The 19,932-nt window shown below is 44.0% G+C and overlaps 1 protein-coding gene across 5 annotated transcripts in view; it reads left to right on the top strand.

Moving 5' to 3' along the window:
• LRRFIP1 (leucine rich repeat (in FLII) interacting protein 1) overlaps positions 1-19,932 on the top strand; it is a 96,612-nt gene that overhangs the window by 56,821 nt on the left and 19,859 nt on the right. For 2 of the 5 annotated variants that reach the window (XM_011929602.1, XM_011929601.1), the window contains 6 exons: positions 464-499; positions 1,222-1,347; positions 5,439-5,609; positions 8,196-8,288; positions 12,149-12,290; positions 14,675-17,970. In XM_011929602.1, coding sequence (XP_011784992.1) covers positions 464-499; positions 1,222-1,347; positions 5,439-5,609; positions 8,196-8,288; positions 12,149-12,290; positions 14,675-16,212 — 2,106 coding nt within the window. In that variant the 3' untranslated portion in view covers positions 16,213-17,970. Of the gene's footprint in view, positions 1-463; positions 500-1,221; positions 1,348-3,319; positions 3,392-5,438; positions 5,610-8,195; positions 8,289-9,552; positions 9,646-10,816; positions 10,910-12,148; positions 12,291-14,674; positions 17,971-19,932 lie in introns of those variants that run through there. The other 3 variants (XM_011929603.1, XM_011929599.1, XM_011929604.1) reach the window with 3 other exon arrangements.

Below are 19,932 nucleotides of genomic sequence, written 5' to 3'. Positions count from 1 at the left end.
CCCCCCCCAAAAAAAAAGGAAAGAAAAAAATAAGCCTGTCTTTTATTGGGTCCTGAGCCAAGAAAGAAGTAACCCCACTACTAGCCTCTGCCTCTTGTCCCGAGACATCCTCATGGTGCAGGGCCATCTCCAGGGTCCGTTCCTCATGTGCACCCCCTCTTGTAGTTCCACAGCCTGCTGTGGGGCCCAGTGAGACTCCTACCTGAGGACAGGAGAAGAGGGTCCTCAGGGACATCCAAATGAGGACAGGAGAAGGGGCCTCACAGACATCCAAGTAGGAGAGACGGGAAAAGCCAAATTTGGAGGATCCCACTTTTTTGCTTCTAAATCACGAAGGAAGCGAATGTTTTGTTTTTTTGTGTGTGTTTTGCTTTTTGTTTTTTATTATTCTTAGCCCCTGTCTTCACGTTATCCATTTAACGCTTTTAAAGTATTTAAATATGTTGTCCATTTTCCTCTACAGGTAGAAGACAGACCAGAAAAAGATTTTACTGAGAAGGTAAGGAATCGTTCATAAACCTAGAGGGTCCCGAAAGTTGTGGATGAAATTGATAAGAAAATATGTTGCTTGGTCTTTTTAATAAAGATGTTCTCCAGTGAGGGAATGGACTAGAAAGCGGCCCACCTAACCTGGCATCACCTCCCTGTAGGCAGGCCACCGGGAGTCCTGTCCAGTGTGCGTTAGACCCTGCAGAGCAGGGAGGCGTTTATGATGGGCCCCACCATGGAGTTTAGGGTTAATCCAGCTGATCACAGAGCGTCCAGGAGGTGCCTGGAAGTGATCCTCTCCTTATAGCTTACCATAAGTCCATGAAGAGCTTCCAATTTGGAAATGGAATTAAAGTAACAGTCCTGTGATGTTAGATTTACATGCAGTTTTGGTTTTGGCTAAAATGGCATCTGGGTTAGTCCGTTCTCACACTGCCATAAAGAACTTTCCTAAGACTGGGTAATTTACAAAGAAAAGAGCTTTAATTGACTCACAGTTCCGCATGGCTGGGGAGACCTCAGGAAACACTTACAGTCGAACACTTACAGAACCATCAGATCTCCTGAGCGCCCACTCACTATCATGAGACCAGCATGGGGGAAACTGCCCCCCGATCCAGTCACCTCCCACCAGGTCCCTCCCTTGCCCTGTGGGGATTATGGGGATTATAATTCCAGATGAGATTTGGGTGGGGACACCCATATCAGCATCTGATCCTCTCAACGTTCCAGGGGTCTCGTAATATGCCAGGCCTGTCTGCAGCCACGCTGGCCTCTCTGGGTGGGACTTCCTCTCGGAGAGGAAGCGGAGACACCTCCATCTCCATCGACACCGAGGCGTCCATCAGGGAAATCAAGGTGAGATGCTCTCTTCTTACGACTTGGGAGAACCTTTTGTAAACATCAGTCTTTAGATTAAAAAAAAAAGACTTAATTCATAAAGTTCTGGATCTTTCTTCTTGGTCCTATCTCCCTCACCTCCCCTAAAATATGGTGTTCTCCTAACAACAAGACCCAGCTCACATAGTGTCTCCTGCAGGAGTCTGATCCTACCGACTGACCCCTCAGCAGGGCGGACTGTGTGCCGGCCCCCTGTGCCCCTCAGCACCCGGGGCATACCCTAGTGAGAGCACTAGGCACGTTGTGTTGATGCGCTTGGTCGTCTCTGTGTGCTTGGTCGTCTCTGCGTGCTTGGTCGTCTCTGCGTGCTTGGTCGTCTCTGTGTGCTTGGTCATCTCTGCGTGCTTGGTCGTCTCTGTGTGCTTCGTCGTCTCTGCGTGCTTCGTCGTCTCTGTGTGCTTCGTCGTCTCTGTGTTCTTGGTCTGCGTAGACATTCAGTCCACATGTTTGGACACCAGACGGCTTTACCTACTTTCACACGACCTTCCCCGCTAAGTATGTTCCCCTTCAGCCTAGAACATGCCCTTTCCTTTCTCTTTGTAATATGCCTTTAGTAGACCTCATCTCTGTATTTTAATGATTTCTTTCCTCCCACTGTATTGTAGGTATTACTCTCTGCTCTCTCCTCAGCACCCAGGACAGTGCCAGGCATTTGGTAGCATTCCATGTGTTAGAGAGAAACATGGTGCTATTTGTTGAAGTAACTAGGGACAGTGCATCTGACAACCTGAAGACTGGAAGGGAAGGTGAGGTGACTAGACCTGTGTCCTCCAGGGAGCAGAACCAAGACAGAAGCAGCTGAAAGGAGCCAGAATTGACTCTGTTTCTGAATTTTCTAGTGCTTTAAACCAAGTTTAAAAGAGAAGCAGCTCCCACTGGGGATGTCTACGCAGCTGCATGGCCATTTGCCAGGGAGGACAGATAGGGATTTAAGCATCCACCAGAGGTTGGCCGGGGCCACCTTGAAGGTGCTTCCAACACCTATGTTTTATAAGTTTACAAAACCAGAAGAGCCGTTTCCCATGTGCCACCCCGGGCCACCTGCAGCTCCTCATTGCTTCCCTTTTTTTTCCTTTTTCTTTTCTTTTTTTTTTTTTTGAGACAGAGTTTCGCTGTTGTTGTCTAGGCTGGAGTGCAGTGGCGCGATCTCGGCTGACTGCAACCTCCACCTCCTGGGTTCAAGCGATTCTCCAGCCTCAGCCTCCTGAGTAGCTGGGATTACAGGCGCCCGCCACCATACCCGGCTAATTTTTGTATTTTTAGTGGAGACGGGGTTTCGCCATGTTAGCCAGGCTGGTCTTGAACTCCTGACCTCAGGTGATCCACTCACCTTGGCCTCCCAAAGTGCTGGGATTCCAGGCGTGAGCCACCGCGCCTGGCCTGCTGTTTCCCTTCCTACAGCAGAGTTGGTGGCAGTCCTGATGTTTCTCTGCCCTGAGCTTGTGCGTGCCACTCATTTGTTCAGGTACTTACCGAGAGGCTGGCTCATGCCAGATGCTGTTCCAGGCACCAATAATTTGGCAAAGTAGAGACTTGGAGCTCCATAAATGCAGGGAAAAAGTGTTGCTGATTTCTGCCTCTAGCATCTCACTGTATCTTGCAGAGTAGGAACTCCAAGTGCTTGAATGAATTACTAAATAGGAGTTGAAATAACCTGTACCATTTTCAGAAGCTCTATTTTGCCTGTTTTTTAAACTGTGTAAAATCCTATGAGATACACCAGGATTGCATAAAATCATGTAAAAATATCATGTGGGATACACCTGAACTTTAATCTTTAAATAGTGAAGTTTATTTTCGTTTAACACTTAATAAAAAAGAAAATTGGGTGCTCGGACTACCCAAATAGGAAGTACCCTGAAGTATGAAAGATTTAGGGAATCACCTGTTTTCCCTTGACATCATCTGCCTTTTCTGCCATTTCCCCCAGGAACTCAACGAGTTAAAGGACCAGATTCAGGATGTAGAAGGCAAATACATGCAGGGGTTGAAAGAGATGAAGGTACCAATTCACAGAAGTGTGGTCTCACCTTATTAACCCAACTTCACTTAAAAAAAACAAAATCCTAAAGAAGAAATTCAAAGTGCATGCTTACTGTAAAGAGGCTCCAGGTAGTAGAAGAACTCAAAATGGCAGGAATGCCGGCATGGGTGTACACTCACCATTTTCCCAAATGCATTGTTTGAACCAAGACTTGAAAATGTAACTCCCCAGTAGAAAAGGTTACTAACATACTCCCTGACGCATGTCTTGTACTCACCATCCTTCCCCCAGGCTTCAAACCAGTTTCTTATCTCCCATAGGCTTGTACCAGACACTTGAAGAAGGTTTGGTTTTCTTCACTTTTTGTTGTAGCTGTATACAAAAATGCTTAGGTTGATTTGCTTCTCAAAATATCTGATGTCTACTAATAAGGCCATCCTCACATGCCACACTTCTGAAACATCCCAATTATTTGCATCCTGTAAAATGCTGCTAATTGACGTAAAGACTGACTGTGGCATTGGCTTTCTTGGAGCATGTGCACCCTGCTTTTAGAGTGTGCAGTGACTTCATTGCACCAGCCAGGAGATGTGGCTTGCCCTGTTCCTTGACAGTAAGGTGAGCAATCAGTGACTGTCTTCATTAGGGAGCAGCAGATTGTGGATCTGGAAGTAGGTGGCAAATCTGTTACTTCCTTTTCAGCCCCCCAGAAAGTACCTGAGAGATCGTCTGAATTTAATATCAAAGGGCACCAGACAGAGGAGGTGACATCAATCATGACTAATTCATTATCTTCATATCTGTCACCTTTCCTGAAAGGGGGAAAAATAAGACTCTGGCTTTCAATTCCTGCGAAAAAGGGAGCCCCTTGGCCAGGCGCAGTGACTCACGCCTGTAATTCCACACTTTGGGAGGCTGAGGCGGGTGCATCACCTGAGGTCAGGAGTTTGAGACCAGCATGGCCAACATGGCAAAACCCCGTTTCTACTAAAAATATAAAAATTAGCTGGGTGTGGTGGCACACACCTGCAATCCCAACTACTCGGGAGGCTGAATCAGGAGAATCACTTGAACCCGGGAGGTGGAGGCTGCAGTGAGCCGAGATTGTGCCACTGCACTCCAGCCTGGGTGACAGAGTGAGACACTATCTCAAAGAAAAAAAAAATTAAAAACAGCTGGTGGGGAGCCACTGAATCAACCAGAGAGCCTCTGGTCCCACCTGAAACAGCTGTCCTGGTGTGGAGGTGCAGAGCTAGACCAGCACTGGTCCCTCCAGCCCCTCATAGCCTCTGCTGCACCTGAACAGGCAGCTCCTGCCTCTGCCTTTAGCTCTGCATGTATGCGCCCTGACGGTTCTGCTCTCTCTGTTCTGGAATCACCTTAGCCTTCTCATGTTGGGGACCTGCAAGGATGTGAGGCAAGTGAGGGCATTGCCATGCATACTTTACAGGCCTCTTTCTCTGGACTGTTCTTCAAAGGGAATGACCTTTGTCTTTCCAGGACCTACCCAGTGAGATCTGCATGCCATTTTCCTATGGGTCAAAAATCTGAAATCACTACTGCTCCTTTCCTGGTTCATAAGCCAGAGTAGGGCTGGTTGGCGGTCACTGTGGCTTGTGGCCCTGAGTAATTATCTCAGCCATCACACACTGGCTCTTTCACAGGGGCTGGTCACACGCCTCTAGTGATTCTTCAGAAATCTGTTGAACAGCCTGACATCCAGCCCTAAGACACCACGCTGGGAGGATTCCCCAGCTACTGAGTGGGGCCAGAGACTCTACTGCTCTCTGACAACATCCCTTTCCACACTGGTGTCTCGTTTGTTCTAATGAGCGTTTACATTGCTTTTACTAGCAAATTTTCTGAGCAATGAGAATTTGACCAAATTGAAAAGGGGAATTTCCATGCATTTTAAATTGTCATGTGTTTCTTTCTCTGATCCATTTGCTCTAAGAAATATAGTCTAAGTTTAGGACTGAGCATTTTTTTTTTAACAGAATACTGAATGATTCTTTGTTTTGATTTTTTTTATTGCAATTTCAAAAATATGACCTGCTTTCCACAGGACTCTCTAGCGGAAGTTGAAGAGAAATATAAGAAGGCTATGGTTTCCAATGCTCAGCTAGACAATGAGAAGACAAACTTCATGTACCAGGTTGATACCCTCAAAGATATGTTGCTGGAGCTTGAAGAACAGCTGGCTGAATCTAGGCGGCAGTACGAAGAGAAAAACAAAGTAAGCATTAGTATGATGCAGAATGTTAGGATAGGCTGGATGCAGTGGCCCGTGCCTGTAATCCCAGTACTTCGGGAGGCCAAGGTGGGAGGATTACTTGAGCCCAGGAGTTCGAGACCAGCCCGGGCAACATGGCAAGACGTCATTTCTAAAAAAATTAAAACAATTAGCCAGGTGGCACATGCCTGTAGTCCCAGCTACTTGGGAGGCTGAGGTGGGAGGATCACTTGAGTCTGGAAGGTTGAGGCTGTGATGAGCTGTGCTGACACCACTGCACTCCAGCTTGGGCAACAGAGAAGACCCTGTCTCAAAAAAAAAAAAAAAAAGGGAGTGGTAGGGTGTGTGTGTGTGTGTGTGTGTGTGTGTGTGTGTTTATATGTATGTGTGGATATATCGTGTGTATGTATGTATATATAATGTATAATTTACATTATGTATTTTTGTATTTTTAAACAATGGCTCTCCAGTTATCCAGGAAATCCAAACATCTGAGAATAAAAGTACCATACTCTTTACCAAGTGACTTGAAATATTGATATGTATAATTTCAACATGTAAACTAGAGACAGTTTTTCTAGGAGAACATGTAAGCTAAAATCAAACTGAAAAAACATACCTATGAAAGAGCCACCACGCTCAAATAAGGTGCGATCAGATGCCTCAGGATTTTCCTGTTAATATATATTTTCTGATTTTTATTTTATTCTCTCTTAACACCATAGAGAAATAGTTATGAGTATCAAAGATTTTAAGAAAATTATATTATTTCCTGCTGATGGGGAAAAGACACAGTTACTCTACTTAAGAATTAAATATATCATCAAGCTCAGAGAAAGATAGTCTTATTTGAGCTTTCATTAAGAACCACTGGAACTAGTTTGTTGATAGCGGATATCAGATATAATTTCTAGCGTGAGTCTCAAGCATGAGTCATGTGTTAAGAGAAGTAATGACAGCGGACTGATTCCATGAAGGCTGGGCTTGGATGTTCTTTAGATAGAAAGCAAGGAATACTTTTTTCATATTTTTAGGAATTGTCCAATTTTTTGGAGATTCTGAGAGAAACAGAAAATGTAATGTGTGAGTGTTGTTGTTGTTGTTTTTAACTGGCTGATATCCTCTAAATCCGAAGGGTTAAAACCAAGGTACCCTTGATAACCCTCAGGCCTGCTTCTTTGACTGCTATAGAATTGAGTTGGAAGCTGCAGATTTTACCCCAGAGTTCCTGACAGCTGAACTCTGAAAGAGGGGAGAAGCTTTTCACAAGACTGATATCATGTGGGAACAGAGGAGTGGAGAGCACATCCCAACCCCCCTCCGGTGGGGGCCTGTAATGCTTTGCACTCCTCCTGGAACGCTGTCGTTAGGCATCATTCAGTGGACTGAGAACTCTCAAGTCTCACTCCAGAGAAGTTGGATGGTGCTAGAATGCTGTCCCGAGATGGACACAGGGGCTATGCAAAGCCCCACAGGAGGGCCCTTGTCATAGCCAGGAGGGCACCAGCCACCCCCAAGCTAAAGGAAGTGGGTGAACAGAAGTGCTAGGGTGAGCAGAAGCCTCAGGCCAGATCCCACCTCAGATCACCCGCCTGACAGGTCTAGGGAAGGGGTGTCCTGCAGGCCTATAAGCTGTCAGCAAAGTGAGTTGGGTGCCAGGCCATCACCAGGGATGGCGCTGCTGTGACTGGGCAGGAAAACAGCAGAGCCGAGCTGCCAGCTTCCTGGGCTGAGCCTCGGGAGGGGAGGCGGGGCCTGAGGAGCAGCTAGGTTTTGCAGGCTCTTCACTTGCTCCCCCAAACTCTCCTGTTTTGTCCCTTAAGGGGCAGCCCCCCCAAAGCACAAAGCTGGCCACCAGATGTTCATGAGAGATGCTTAAGTAGGCCATATTTATCCCCTTTTTATCCCAAGGAGTCTTCCTTGTCATATTTCAGCAGGGGCCATTTTATGGTAAGTCCTTGCAGTGCTGTGGAAGGCATCAGGCTCCCTGGGGGGGCCCTTCCTTGGCTCTTGCTTCACTGTAAATAAGAAATCAGGAAATCCTTGTTGATTGTATCAACTTGTCAGGTTAATTTGACAGTAAGTCATCAGGCATCATCTGTAAAGTCCAGAGGAATCTGTTTGTGTTGTTTCAAAGGCCGTGAAGTCTAGGCGCAGTGGGCTCATGTCTGTAATCGCAACACTTTGGGAGGCTGGGGCAGGTGGATCGCTTGAGGTCAGGAGTTTGAGACCAGTTTGACCAACATGGTGAAACCCTGTCTCTACCAAAAATACAAAAATTAGCCAGGCCTGGGGGCGGGCGCCGGTAATCCCAGCTACTTGGGAGGCTGAGGCAGGAAAATCACTTGAACCCGGGAGGCGGAGCTTGCAGTGAGCTGAGATCACAACACTGCACTCTAGCCTGGGTGACAGAGTGAGACTCGGTCTCAAAAAAATACATAAATAATAAACCAAATAAAAGACCTTGAAGATTGTGATGACCTAGTAGCAGGTGACTTGTTCCACAGAAACTGTCAATCGTGAGAACTTGAACTGGCATGCCAGAAACATGGGATTCCACTGCTTTAGTGCTGTTTTTCTCCTTTACAGGAATTTGAAAGGGAAAAACACGCCCACAGTATACTGCAATTTCAGTTTGCGGAAGTCAAGGAGGCCCTGAAGCAAAGAGAGGAAATGCTCGAGGTAGGTAGCATTCTCCTGCTTTTCTTTTCCTTTTTTCCCTTTGGAGCATTTTGTCAGACCATGACTATCTTAGCTTAGGCTGCAGTAATGAAATACCATACACAGCATGGCTTAAACAACAGAAATTAATTTTTTCACAATTCTGGAGGCTGGGAGTCCAAGATCAAGGTTGGGTTCAGGTGAGGCCTCTCTTCCTGGCCTGCAGAGAGCTACCTTCTTGCTGTATCCTTCCTCACATGGTGGAGAAAAAGCGATCTCTCTGATGTCTCTTCATATAAGGACACTAATGCTATTTGATCAGGACCCCACTCTTATGACCTCATTTAACCTTAACTACTTCATAAAAACCCTATCTCCAAATACAGCCACATTGGGCATTAGGGCTTCAACAGATGAATTTAGAGGGACACCATTCATTCATGGCAATTACTAAAGTTTTCAGTTTTCTTAAAACTGAGAGTTTAGGCTAACTCTCCATTCCTAGATGTACAAAACAGTCCCTCTCATTGGTGAACATTCCTATTCTTTGGTGATCTTGTATTTGTTTTCAGAGGTGTGGTAGACAGAATTATGGTCCCCCAAAGTTGTCCACATCCAAATCCTTGGAAATTGTAAATATGATACCTTACATGGTTCAAGGGCCCCTGCAGTTGTGATTAGAGACCTTGAGAGAAGGGATTATCCTGGATTATTTGATGGAACAAGGGTCCTTCTAAGAGGAAGGCAAGTCAAAGGCAGAAGTAGAGGATGTGACACAGGAAGCTGAGGTTGGAGTGATGCAAGAACGGGGCCATGAGCCAAGGAAAGTAACTCAGTCTTAGAAGCTGAAAAGGGCAGGGAAACAGATTCTCACTAGAGCCTCTAGAAAGGCTTGATTTTTAGCCCATAGGACTCATTTTGGACTTCTGACCTCTAGAATTACAAGAGAATAAATTTGTGTTTTAAGCTGCTGAATTTATGGTGATTCATTACAATGGCAATAAGAAACTAATACAGGGTTGGTTTTTAATTTTTTGACTTAATCAGTTCTTTAACTGCTGCCCTGAAGTGAGAATTTCACCCAAAGCAGGTTTTCTTCCTGCACTTGAAGCCAGGAGTAGGACAAGGGGAAAAATCGTAGAATGCCGACAACGAATTCAGGGTTGTCGAGGTAAAAGGGCGCTTGCGGCCTCACTCACTGTCCCAGCTCTCAGGTTATCTCTTGGGCTGGGGTTTTTCTTCCTCTTTAACCCTTTATCTGCTTTCTATCTGTTCCTTTCCTCAGGAAATTCGACAGCTACAGCAGAAACAGGCGAGTTCTATCAGGGAGATTTCTGATCTTCAGGAAACAATAGAGTGGAAAGACAAAAAGATAGGGGTAGGATTCTCAAGTCTTGAAAATCTACTCAAATGGGCAGCCTGCTTAGCAAATAGAGTTTTTTCAGAGTCTTTAGTTTGCACAACCGCTTGTCTGAGTATGCATGCAACTCCCACATGACACAAAGTTGTATTAATTTATTTAATTTTATTAAGTAGTGAATACACTAACTTATCCAAATGGATATGAACTTGGAATGTGACATGGACTGTCCATGGAGGGTCTTGTGAATGCGTAGCCGTGCTCTCTGCCTGCTCCGTGGGTGGGCCGGGCCAGTGGTTGTTGAAACACCTGGAGTGAGGAGGGCGCTCTGGGGAGGTCTGACGTGTGCAAGGCCAGACTTCTTGGGATTAACTGCCTGGCGGTGCTTTGAGAAAAAAATCTAAGCACCACCTGGCAGATATCCCCACCTTGAAATCTTCCCCAGAGAAGGCCTCCACATACCCTTCTCCCTCCACAACAAGAGAAGAGGCAGTTCTACACTTAGAATTGAAGAATGGGGGGAACAGAACCCCACAAAGTAACTGTTGTGATTCGTAACGACAAATGCTTTCCCCAAAATAGTGATTCATACACCCAGCTCTGATAAAGACGTCGAGATACTTGTACAAACTGTCGGCACATTGACTCAGCAAGCCACACGGTGTTTCCACTGTCGTGCTCATCAGCACTTAGGATTGTGTGTATGTGTGTGCACGCATGCACACTTTAGGACCACTTTGTTTATCTGAGACAGTGGATACCAAGAATCAATGTGTAAAAATAGTCTAAATGGCTACAGCAGCTGTTCTGGGAGGTGCTTAAGCAATCCTTTTTCTTTATTGATCCCGCATTCAAGTGGAGACTTTGCTTAACTCTAACGCAGCTGTGAACACGCAGACAAAGCTGGAAAGTGATGCAAATATAGTAACCTCTGGGACCCCGTGCTGTGTTTGTGTGCTTCAAAATGCGCATGTCTTTCATGGAGTATGAACAGTAACATTTCTTGGATTATATATACTAAGTGAAAAGCTTAATACTTGGATTTTGTTAGTATCTTTAGGCAGAGTCTCTTTAATGTCTAGAGTCCACTAGTGTTTTAGATGGTAGAAGCCTCCTTCTGGTTCCCGCTTCTGAAGTAACTTGCTCATCTCTGCAAATCTTCTTTCTCTTGGCTCTGCTGCACACTCAGGCATTAGAGAGGCAGAAAGAGTTCTTTGATTCCGTAAGGAGTGAACGGGATGATCTTAGAGAAGAAGTAGTCATGCTGAAAGAGGAATTAAAGGTATGAAGCCAAAGTACAGTTTTATAAAAAAAATCCAGGTGACAAAGCAAATTTTGGGATTCTGTGAATATGTATGTACATAATTAATTTTATGTCATAGAGTTTAGTTCTGTTAATAATTCGTATCTTGGGTTAACTGACACCGATGAGATGTAAAATAAATGTAGATTCAGTGGGTGGTGCCCAAGGTCTTTTGATGTTAATAAACATAGCTGATCTGGAGCGCAAGAATTTTTTGATATATAATCTAAATTTTTCTCATACTCATTAGTAAATTCTCCAGGATATTACTCAGACTTAGAGAATTAATTTGCCTCTTTATATTAAAACCTCCAATTTAAGGACTTCTCTAGATGAACAGTGACTTGGGTAAGTGGTTTGGGCAAGCATCCTGCTAATTAGACTTTGAGACCTACTAGATTACAGATGGAAGAAGGTTCCCTGTCCTTTGTGGGCCATGCCAAGGCATCTTCATCTGCTGCTTGACACAGGTGAACTGCCAATGGCAGCACTCTGGGTGGGAGTTCCCTGAACTGTCACCATCTGCTGCTTGGCCTCCAGGGTCAAAGCCAGAGCAGTGAGCCAGCCAGGTACAGGCTTACAGCTAAGATTCGTAATTCTGCTCCTCAAAGAGGCGATCAGTACAGGGGAGTTCTCACACACAAGGGAGACAGACGTGGGCGGCAGGAGGGCGTGGGTGAGTGACGTCTGCAGTTGCGAAGTGCCCCTGTTTTCAGTGAATTCTGTTTCTTTTGAATATACTGAACGTTCTAGCCACCTCTTAATTCCTCCTTTAACGTAAGTTTCATATGACCCTTTCAGAACGTGTATATATTTCTTTCTTTATCTGGCTCTTCTTTTTAAAGAATGCAACCAGGGTTTTAAAATGAAAGGCTGCATGACAGTGACTTGCTTACGGCTCCACTTCACTTGGGGGCAGCCCACAGGCCACTACCTGTAGTTGAAAAGGATGCCTGGTGGAAGTAGCTTGTCACCAGCAAATGAAGGCATGGATTGGAACATCTGAGAAAGAAGTAGCCTTTAGAGGACCATATCCCAGATTTGTGTGTGTTGACCGAATAGTTATGAGCGCTGCGCCCTAGCATTCTCTGTCTCTGTGGAGTTACCCTGTACTTCAGGAAAAAATTACTTTCTTTTCTTTTCTGTTAGTTGTATTAAAACAGAGTTTAACCTAATATCACTGAGTAAATACTACGATGAGCCTATTTTTGTTCCCAGAAACATGGAGTAATCCTAAATTCAGAAATAGCGACTAATGGAGAGACTTCCGATACTCTCAATAATTTTGGATACCAAGGTCCTAGCAAGATGGCGAAAGCAGAGTTAAATGCGCTCAAGTCGACGGGGGATGGGACCCTGGGTAAGTATCTGCTTTCCTTCGGCGTCTTCCGCCTTTCACTCAGCATTGGTCCACCCTCCATGCGCTGTGGGGTTGGAGCCACTGTCACTGATGGGTTAACAGTCACCGGCATGCCATTTGTTTCATCACTTCATGGTCATTTCCTTCCCACCGGTGTGGTCACTCACGTGTTGTCTGGCATGCATCTGTGTGTAGTGCACCATCAGTGGCTCAAGTATACCTTTTCTTTTGCTGCTCAAAGCTACCAAGCAAGACTGTGAAGGCAAGGAAAATAGTCTCAAAATTAAGTAACAATGTGGAGAGTACTATTTGGTTTTCCTCAGGCACATACGTATCTGTACATATAAAGGGTGGCTTTTTAAACCGATTCTGTGACAGAATTATCAGAAGATCAGAATAGTCGAGGTTGTCAAGTCAGTCAGTTGGCCATATTTGCAAGCCAACGTCGACATCCTGGGCAGCATTCAGCGTTCTGAGGGCACGGGGTGCCCGTGGACAGCAGGTCCGTCTGTGTTGCCGTTTTCAAGCCACACTCGAGGTGGGCAGGCGGCCGTGGTAGGGGGTGTAGCAGTGCTGAGAGTCTGAGCACGCCCACTTTTGTCAGAGGGGATCCCCCTTTGTATGCCATGTGTTTGCTTCTGAAAGAATATAAAACTGGGGAATCCAGTAGATTAGAGGAGTATTTTATACCATTTTCAATGACCTGATTTGTCATAATTTGTCCTAAGAGTTGGCTTTGGGAGGAACCTTCAGATTCTGGCGTGCAGCCTGAAGTTGCAGCACGCAAGTGAGGCCTCATCTGTCACTGGTCACCCTCTGCGTTCCAGTGTTTCACAAGGAGGCTGGAATAAGGTCAGGGTCCATGACTTTTTGTTTTAATTTAGAAACTTTCGTCTTACTTCTTTTTATTTATGGAAACATAGACACCTCCAGGCCCCATCTTCTCAGGACTTGCATTCCAGGGAGATACCTCATTCATTATCTTTATGACTATTAAAGAAACACAGCTCTTTTCAATTGTGTAAAAAAGTTGTGGCCAAGTGCAGTGGCTCACACTTCTAATCCCAATGCTGCGGGTGCCAAGACTGGAGGATCACTTGAGACCAGGAATTCCAGGCCAGCCTGGCAACATAGCAAGATTCCATCTCTAGATATGTGTATAATATCTGTATGCCATTGTTGAAAAAAGATAAATAAATTAATTTCCATCATACCTTTATATGAGCTACCCAAACAGCTAGGAATTTGATTATACTGCTGCTGTTACTAAATCTCTTTGATAACCATTGTGAAATGTTTAAAGAACCAGAAATGTCAGTTTTGAAAGTGGCCTTCAAATGACTTTTGATCACATATTCCTTCAGTAAATAATTGTAGGAACTTTCCAATATGTATGTTTATTTTAAATCTATATATGTATACTATTTCATTAACATAAAATGTACATTATAAAACATGTAAAAACATATGCAAAGAAGTTTTAGAGTAAAACTCTAAATAGAATTCCTGATATTTCCTCCATTTTCCCTGGGATACGGGCACCCCACCATGGAGACCACTGGGCTATAAAATTATCTAGCTTTGACTTTCAGTAACATAGTACTGTATCTAATCTGCTGAGGTTTTGTTTGGAGAATCCAAAAATTCCAAAACAGTTTGATGTTCTTTAGACAATGAATGATTTATCATTTAATTTAGTGGTCATCTTGATCTTTCAACATTTGCCTCCTGCTGGTCCTCTCTCCCTAGTCCTTTAGGGAATGGAGCAGAGGTATCAGGGCACGGACACAGGGTGTTTTCTCAGGAAGACAATGGTTGAGTGGCAGAAGATAGATTTCTTTTCATATGAGCTATTTCAAAAGCATCTTCCTTGAAATTGACCTTGAGGCTGCATTTCTAAAAGTGCACTGAATTTTCTTTGAAAAAATTACTTGCAAGCTGCTTTTAGGGCTGTGTGACATGCAGTGCAGTTTGACAGGTACAAAAATACAAGTTGTCAAGTTGTGCGTTGAGAAGTGAGAGTGGGGAATTCAACCTTCAGTCTATTCCTAAACCCATCATTGTGGATTGTTTGGCTGCCTGATCCAGAGTTCTTTCTATTTGTTGAAACTTAACTTCACCTTTAAAAATCTGTCCACACAAGATGGCACCAGCAGCCACTCTGGCCTTTGATGTGGTGGCAGTGGCCCTCACTGACCCAAAATTTACTAATGCAACTGCTGCTTTGCCGCACAGAACTGGCAAAGGCTTGTTTCTCATGACTCTTTGATGACTCTCTTTAGGAAGAGGGGTGGGTGGGATTTAGAACATGTATTTACATTCTAATGTAAATTATGTGGCCGCCACATCATGGGGTCCCTTCAATTTTCTCAATGGTCTTTTAGGAAGAGCCAGTGAAGTGGAGGTGAAAAATGAAATCGTGGCGAATGTGGGGAAAAGAGAAATCTTGCACAATACTGAGAAAGAACAACACACAGAGGACACAGTGAAAGATTGTGTGGACATAGAGGTATTCCCTGCTGGTGAGAATACCGAGGACCAGAAATCCTCTGAAGACACTGCCCCATTCCTAGGAACCTTAGCAGGTGCTACATATGAGGAACAGGTTCAAAACCAAATTCTAGAGAGCACTTCTCTCCCTGAAAACATAGCACAGGCTGAGTCAGATGAGGTCATGGGTGCACCAGATGACAGGACCAGAACTCCCCTTGAGCCATCCAGCTGTTGGAATGACTTAGATGGCGGGAACCACACAGGGAATGTGGGAGAGGCAGTGGCGACTCAGGTTGGAGAGCAGGCAGGCACAGTGGCCTCATGTCCTTTAGGGCATAGTGATGACACAGTTTATCATGATGACAAATGTACAGTAGAGGTCCCCCAAGAGTTAGAGACAAGCACAGGGCATAGTTTAGAGAAAGAATTCACCAACCTGGAAGCAGCTGAGCCCAAGGAGGTTCCAGTGCAGAGTACAGAAGTAGGTAGGGATCACAACAAAGAAGAGGGTGAAGAAACAGTATTAAGGGATGAGAAACCAATCAAGACAGAAGTTCCTGGTTCTCCAGCAGGAACTGAGAGCAATGGTCAGGAAGCGACAGGTCCAAGTACAGTAGACACTCAAAGTGAATCCTTAGATATGAAAGAGCCTGAGGAAGAAAAGAATGACCAACAGGGAGAGGCATTGGACTCATCGCAGAAGAAGACAAAGAACAAGAAAAAGAAAAACAAGAAGAAAAAATCCCCAGTACCTGTAGAAACCCTTAAAGATGTTAAAAAAGAGTTAACTTCTCAGAACACAGATTTAAGTGAAATTAAGGAAGAAGAGCAGGTAAAGTCTACTGACAGAAAGTCCGCAGTGGAAGCCCAAAACGAGGCACCTGAGAATCCAAAACAGAAAATTGCGGCAGAAAGCAGTGAAAATGCTGATTGTCCGGAGAATCCTAAAATTAAGTTGGCTGGAAAACTTGACCAAGAAGGCGATGATGTAAAAGCAGCAGCTGAGGTGGTACTAGCTGATGGAGACACGTTAGATTTTGAGGATGACACAGTTCAATCATTAGGCCCGAGGGCTGGTGGTGAAGAATTAGATGACGGTGTTGCAAAAGATAATGCTAAAACAGATGGTGCCACTCAGAGCAGTCCTGCAGAACCAGAGAGCGAAGACGCAGATAGCTGCACACTGCCCGAAAATGAAAGTCCCTCACAGGACGTTAGTGATGCCTGTGAAGCAGAAAGTACAGAGAGCTGCGGGATGTCAGAACATCCAAGTCAGACCGTCAGGAAGGCTTTAGACAGCAATAGCCTAGAAAATGATGACTTGTCGGCACCGGGAGGAGAGCCGGGAGACTTCAATCCAGAAAGCAGAGAAGATACCAGAGGAGGGAATGAGAAGGGCAAAAGCAAAGAAGACTGTACCATGTCCTAAGCTGAGGCAGGCGGCAGGTGTGGTGCACAGGAAGTCTGAGTGTAAGGGGCTCTTTTCTCCACTGCCAATGTAAGTAGAATGTTATTAATTCATAGAGATGCACTGTATGCCAATCACCAGGTGGTCTACTGCTTTAAGTTATAGACTGTTACTTGTAGATTTCCATGTAATCATTGAGGTTATCACCCAGATTAGAAAGACATATTTGTTATCAGTGTATGTTCTAATTGAGAGCATTCCAGTAGTATCAAACAATAATGTCTACTGTTTATAGTCCACTTAATAAAAATAGAAGCATTTACCATTTGCCTTAGGCTGATAGGAATGCGGATATTCTTGACCAAATATATCAGCATCTAATTGAAATGACCAAATAGCATTCTTAGACTTATGTATTATGAATATAATTGATATTTAAATTAATGTCTTGTTCACATATGTCTATTTTCATATTTGATTTTAAAATGTACATTATAACCTGTATGGTATTTTATTTAAAGGGGATAAACAGCCAAATAGCAAATAGGTCACTGAATGATAAGATTTGCACCTTAGAACAATAGTCATTGTAAGGATAACAAGTAAACGTCTGAAAGCACGAGGGGCTTTATTTGCCTTCACCTCATATAAGTCTTTGATCTTGAACCAATGCTTTTGGATCTCATTGTTGATATACCTGAATTTACTCTGTAGGAGATTTTAACTTCATGCTGATGATGTATCAATTTCATTTTATAGAAAGATTTAAAGTTTTTTTCTGGTAGTGATATATGTCAAATTACATTTCCTACTGCAGTATTTGAGCAGGGACAGTCATTTTTTAAATGTTTTTGGCTGGGCTCGGTGGCTCATGCCTGTAATCTCAGCACGTTGGGAGGCCGAGGCAGGTGGATCACCTGAGGTCAGGAGTTTGAGGCCAGCCTGGCCAACATGGTGAAACCCTGTACTAAAAATACAAAAACTTGGCCAGGCGTGGTGGTGGGTGCCTGTAATCCCCGCCATTCTGGAGGCTGAGGCCGGAGAATCGCTTGAACCCGCGAGGCAGAAATTGCAGTGAGCCGAGAGCAAGCTGTTGTACTCCAGCCTGGACAACAAGAGCGAAACTCTGTCTAAAAAAAAAAAACACAAAACAGTGTTTTCACGCCTGTAACCCTAGCACACTGGGAAGCCAAGATGGGAGGATCACTTGAGGCCAGGAGTTCAAGGCTGCAGTGAGCTATGATTGCACCGCTGTACCCTAGCCTGGAAGACAGAGTGAGACCCTGTCTCTTAAAAAAAAAAACAAACAAAAAAAAAGATTTTGAACCGTAAAATTACTTCTCTTTGTTTGAATTTCTAATCATCATTCAAAAGAGCAGTAAAAAAAGGTTACTTGTTCTTGTACAAACTACTAATTAGACTATAGTAGAATATTTTAAAGAGCTGAATCACTTTTGGTATTTTGGTATAAATATTTTCATTTGTTATGTCCCAGTATATTCTTATTGGAAAATTCTTGTTTTGATCTGCCTGAAGAAAATATCTGTTTTCTATATAAACAAACATTTAAAAAATAATTGTAAAGTTAGATTTAAAATTGTAAAATATAAAATCACAAAGGAATGTACCTTATGAAAGTTGTCAACATTTTATGAAATTATGTGGATTCATATTACTGTTACAAGATAGAATTGAATGCAAAAAGACCAAAACCTCAATAAAATTTGAGGAAAACTCAAGTGTTATTATGTAATTGAAATAAAAACATTTTATAATTGTACAAGACTGTGGTTCCACTCTTTGGGCTGCTTGAAGTCTGAGTCTGACTACTGTTGTATGTAATACCACCTTTCCAGTAATACCTGCTTGCGGGTTGCTGATTCCCGTTGGGGTCCTGTGGAAGACCCACACCGGATGCCCATCCTCAGTAAGGAATGCACTTCCCTCCTGGCATCGAGCCTGGGGCTAGCATGAGCATTACTGGGAGAATTGAGACGATCATCCCGCACCATCTCCTGTGATCTGCGGTTCTAATGTGCAGCCGCAGTTGAAAACGGTCTTCATCTGTTGCTGTGCTTGAATGCACCAATACTTAGAATGTTTTGAAGAGTATGATGAAAATGGAAAAAACCTTGACTGTTTCTGCTCAAGTGTCCTGAAGTGGAGGACGGTAGGGATGATAAATGCTTGCTAGGAAATCAAGTCCAAGGGCTCTATAGGACTTCACAGGGTTTTATGTATGTCTCTGACTTTAGCAAAGCTGCATTCATATTGGAATGCATGCTGGATTCCTACCTTTAAAGGGCTCTTGGAAAGCAGTTCAACAACCAAGGTCACTAAATGGTGAGATCATCAAGCCCTTTTAAGATCTTTCCCATGTTATTCACCAGCACCCTGCAGAACACTGGGCACACGTCACGTCCCTCAGCTCAGCCATCCAGCCGTCTCAGTGATTCACCACTCATTTGTTTAATTAATAAACAGGTTTGATCACTTTGTACACGGAAGGCACTGTACCATTGAACAAGTGGCTAGGACCCAGCCCTCCAGTAGGGAATGGGCAGCTGAAAATCCATGAGCAAAAAAGCAGGAAAAAGAAAGACTTCTGAGCAGCCAAGCCATTTCTTGATGATTTCAGAGCCTTCATTCTGAGCATCAGTTATCTGCTCTCCAGTGTAATGACTTTATAGCCAAGCACAGTAATTGATATTACTGTGAAGGCTCTTAACTTACCAAGAAATGGTTGAGGCCGGGCACATTGGCTCATGCCTATAATCCCAGCACTTTGGGAGGCCGAGGTAGGTGGATCACTTGAGCCCAGGAGTTCAAGCCCAGCCTGGGCAACATGGTGAAAGCCCATCTCTACAAAAAAAAATACACAATTAGCCAGGCATGGTGGCATGTGCATGTAGTCCCAGCTACTTAGGAGGCAGAGGTGGGAGAAACATCTGAGGCTGGGAGGTCGAGGCTGCAGTGAGGGGTGATCACACCACTGCACTCCAGCCTGGGCAATGGAGTGAAACCCTGTCTCAAAAAAAAGGAAAGAAAGAAAAGAAAAAGAAAGTTGACTTAGCTATACTCCATGTAAGAAGGTATAGAAATATATAGGGCAATTTAGAAAGATTATAGCATCAAAAGATTCAAACTCAGAAAAGAATCAAAAGGTTGCCTTCCAGCCATATCCCCAGAGGAACCTAGAGAAAAACATTGGTTAGTGACACCTGAAATCAAAAAGCATGGATACTTTTCAGTCCCAAACCCGAACATAGCTCCCGTATATAAATGTAAATCTTCCTTCAAAAGTAGAATTAAGTATAATTATGGGTGTCTGTCAAAAATACAGAGGAAGATGGATTTTGAATTATAGGTTGTTATACAAAGGTTGGACAGCAATCAAGTTTTTAAACAGTTTTCAAGAATGACCTTAAAAGAGATGTATGACCTTGATCACTTTCCATAGTTTTTAATATTTGCAGTTAACAGAAGACCTAATGACCTGACACTTAAGTTTCCACTATCACTAGGACCCTGAATGCTAATTCTGGGGAGTTTAGATGGTTTGGGGTTCCTGTTTTCTATTGATAGACTCCCTTTCTGGGAGACCACCCCCTAACCCTGTACAGCATGCCACCCATGGCCACCCGCCAAGGGAACACAAGAGTAAGATTTGTTCCAAACGTCTGGGCCCCTAAGGGAAAGGGAGGGGTGTCTGTGTGTGCATGTATTATGTTCAGAATATAT

The sequence above is a fragment of the Colobus angolensis genome, unplaced genomic scaffold, assembly GCF_000951035.1.
Source record: "Colobus angolensis palliatus isolate OR3802 unplaced genomic scaffold, Cang.pa_1.0 Scaffold82, whole genome shotgun sequence".
NCBI classification, from domain to species: Eukaryota; Metazoa; Chordata; class Mammalia; order Primates; family Cercopithecidae; genus Colobus; species Colobus angolensis.
This window is presented reverse-complemented; position numbering and strand designations above follow the sequence as displayed.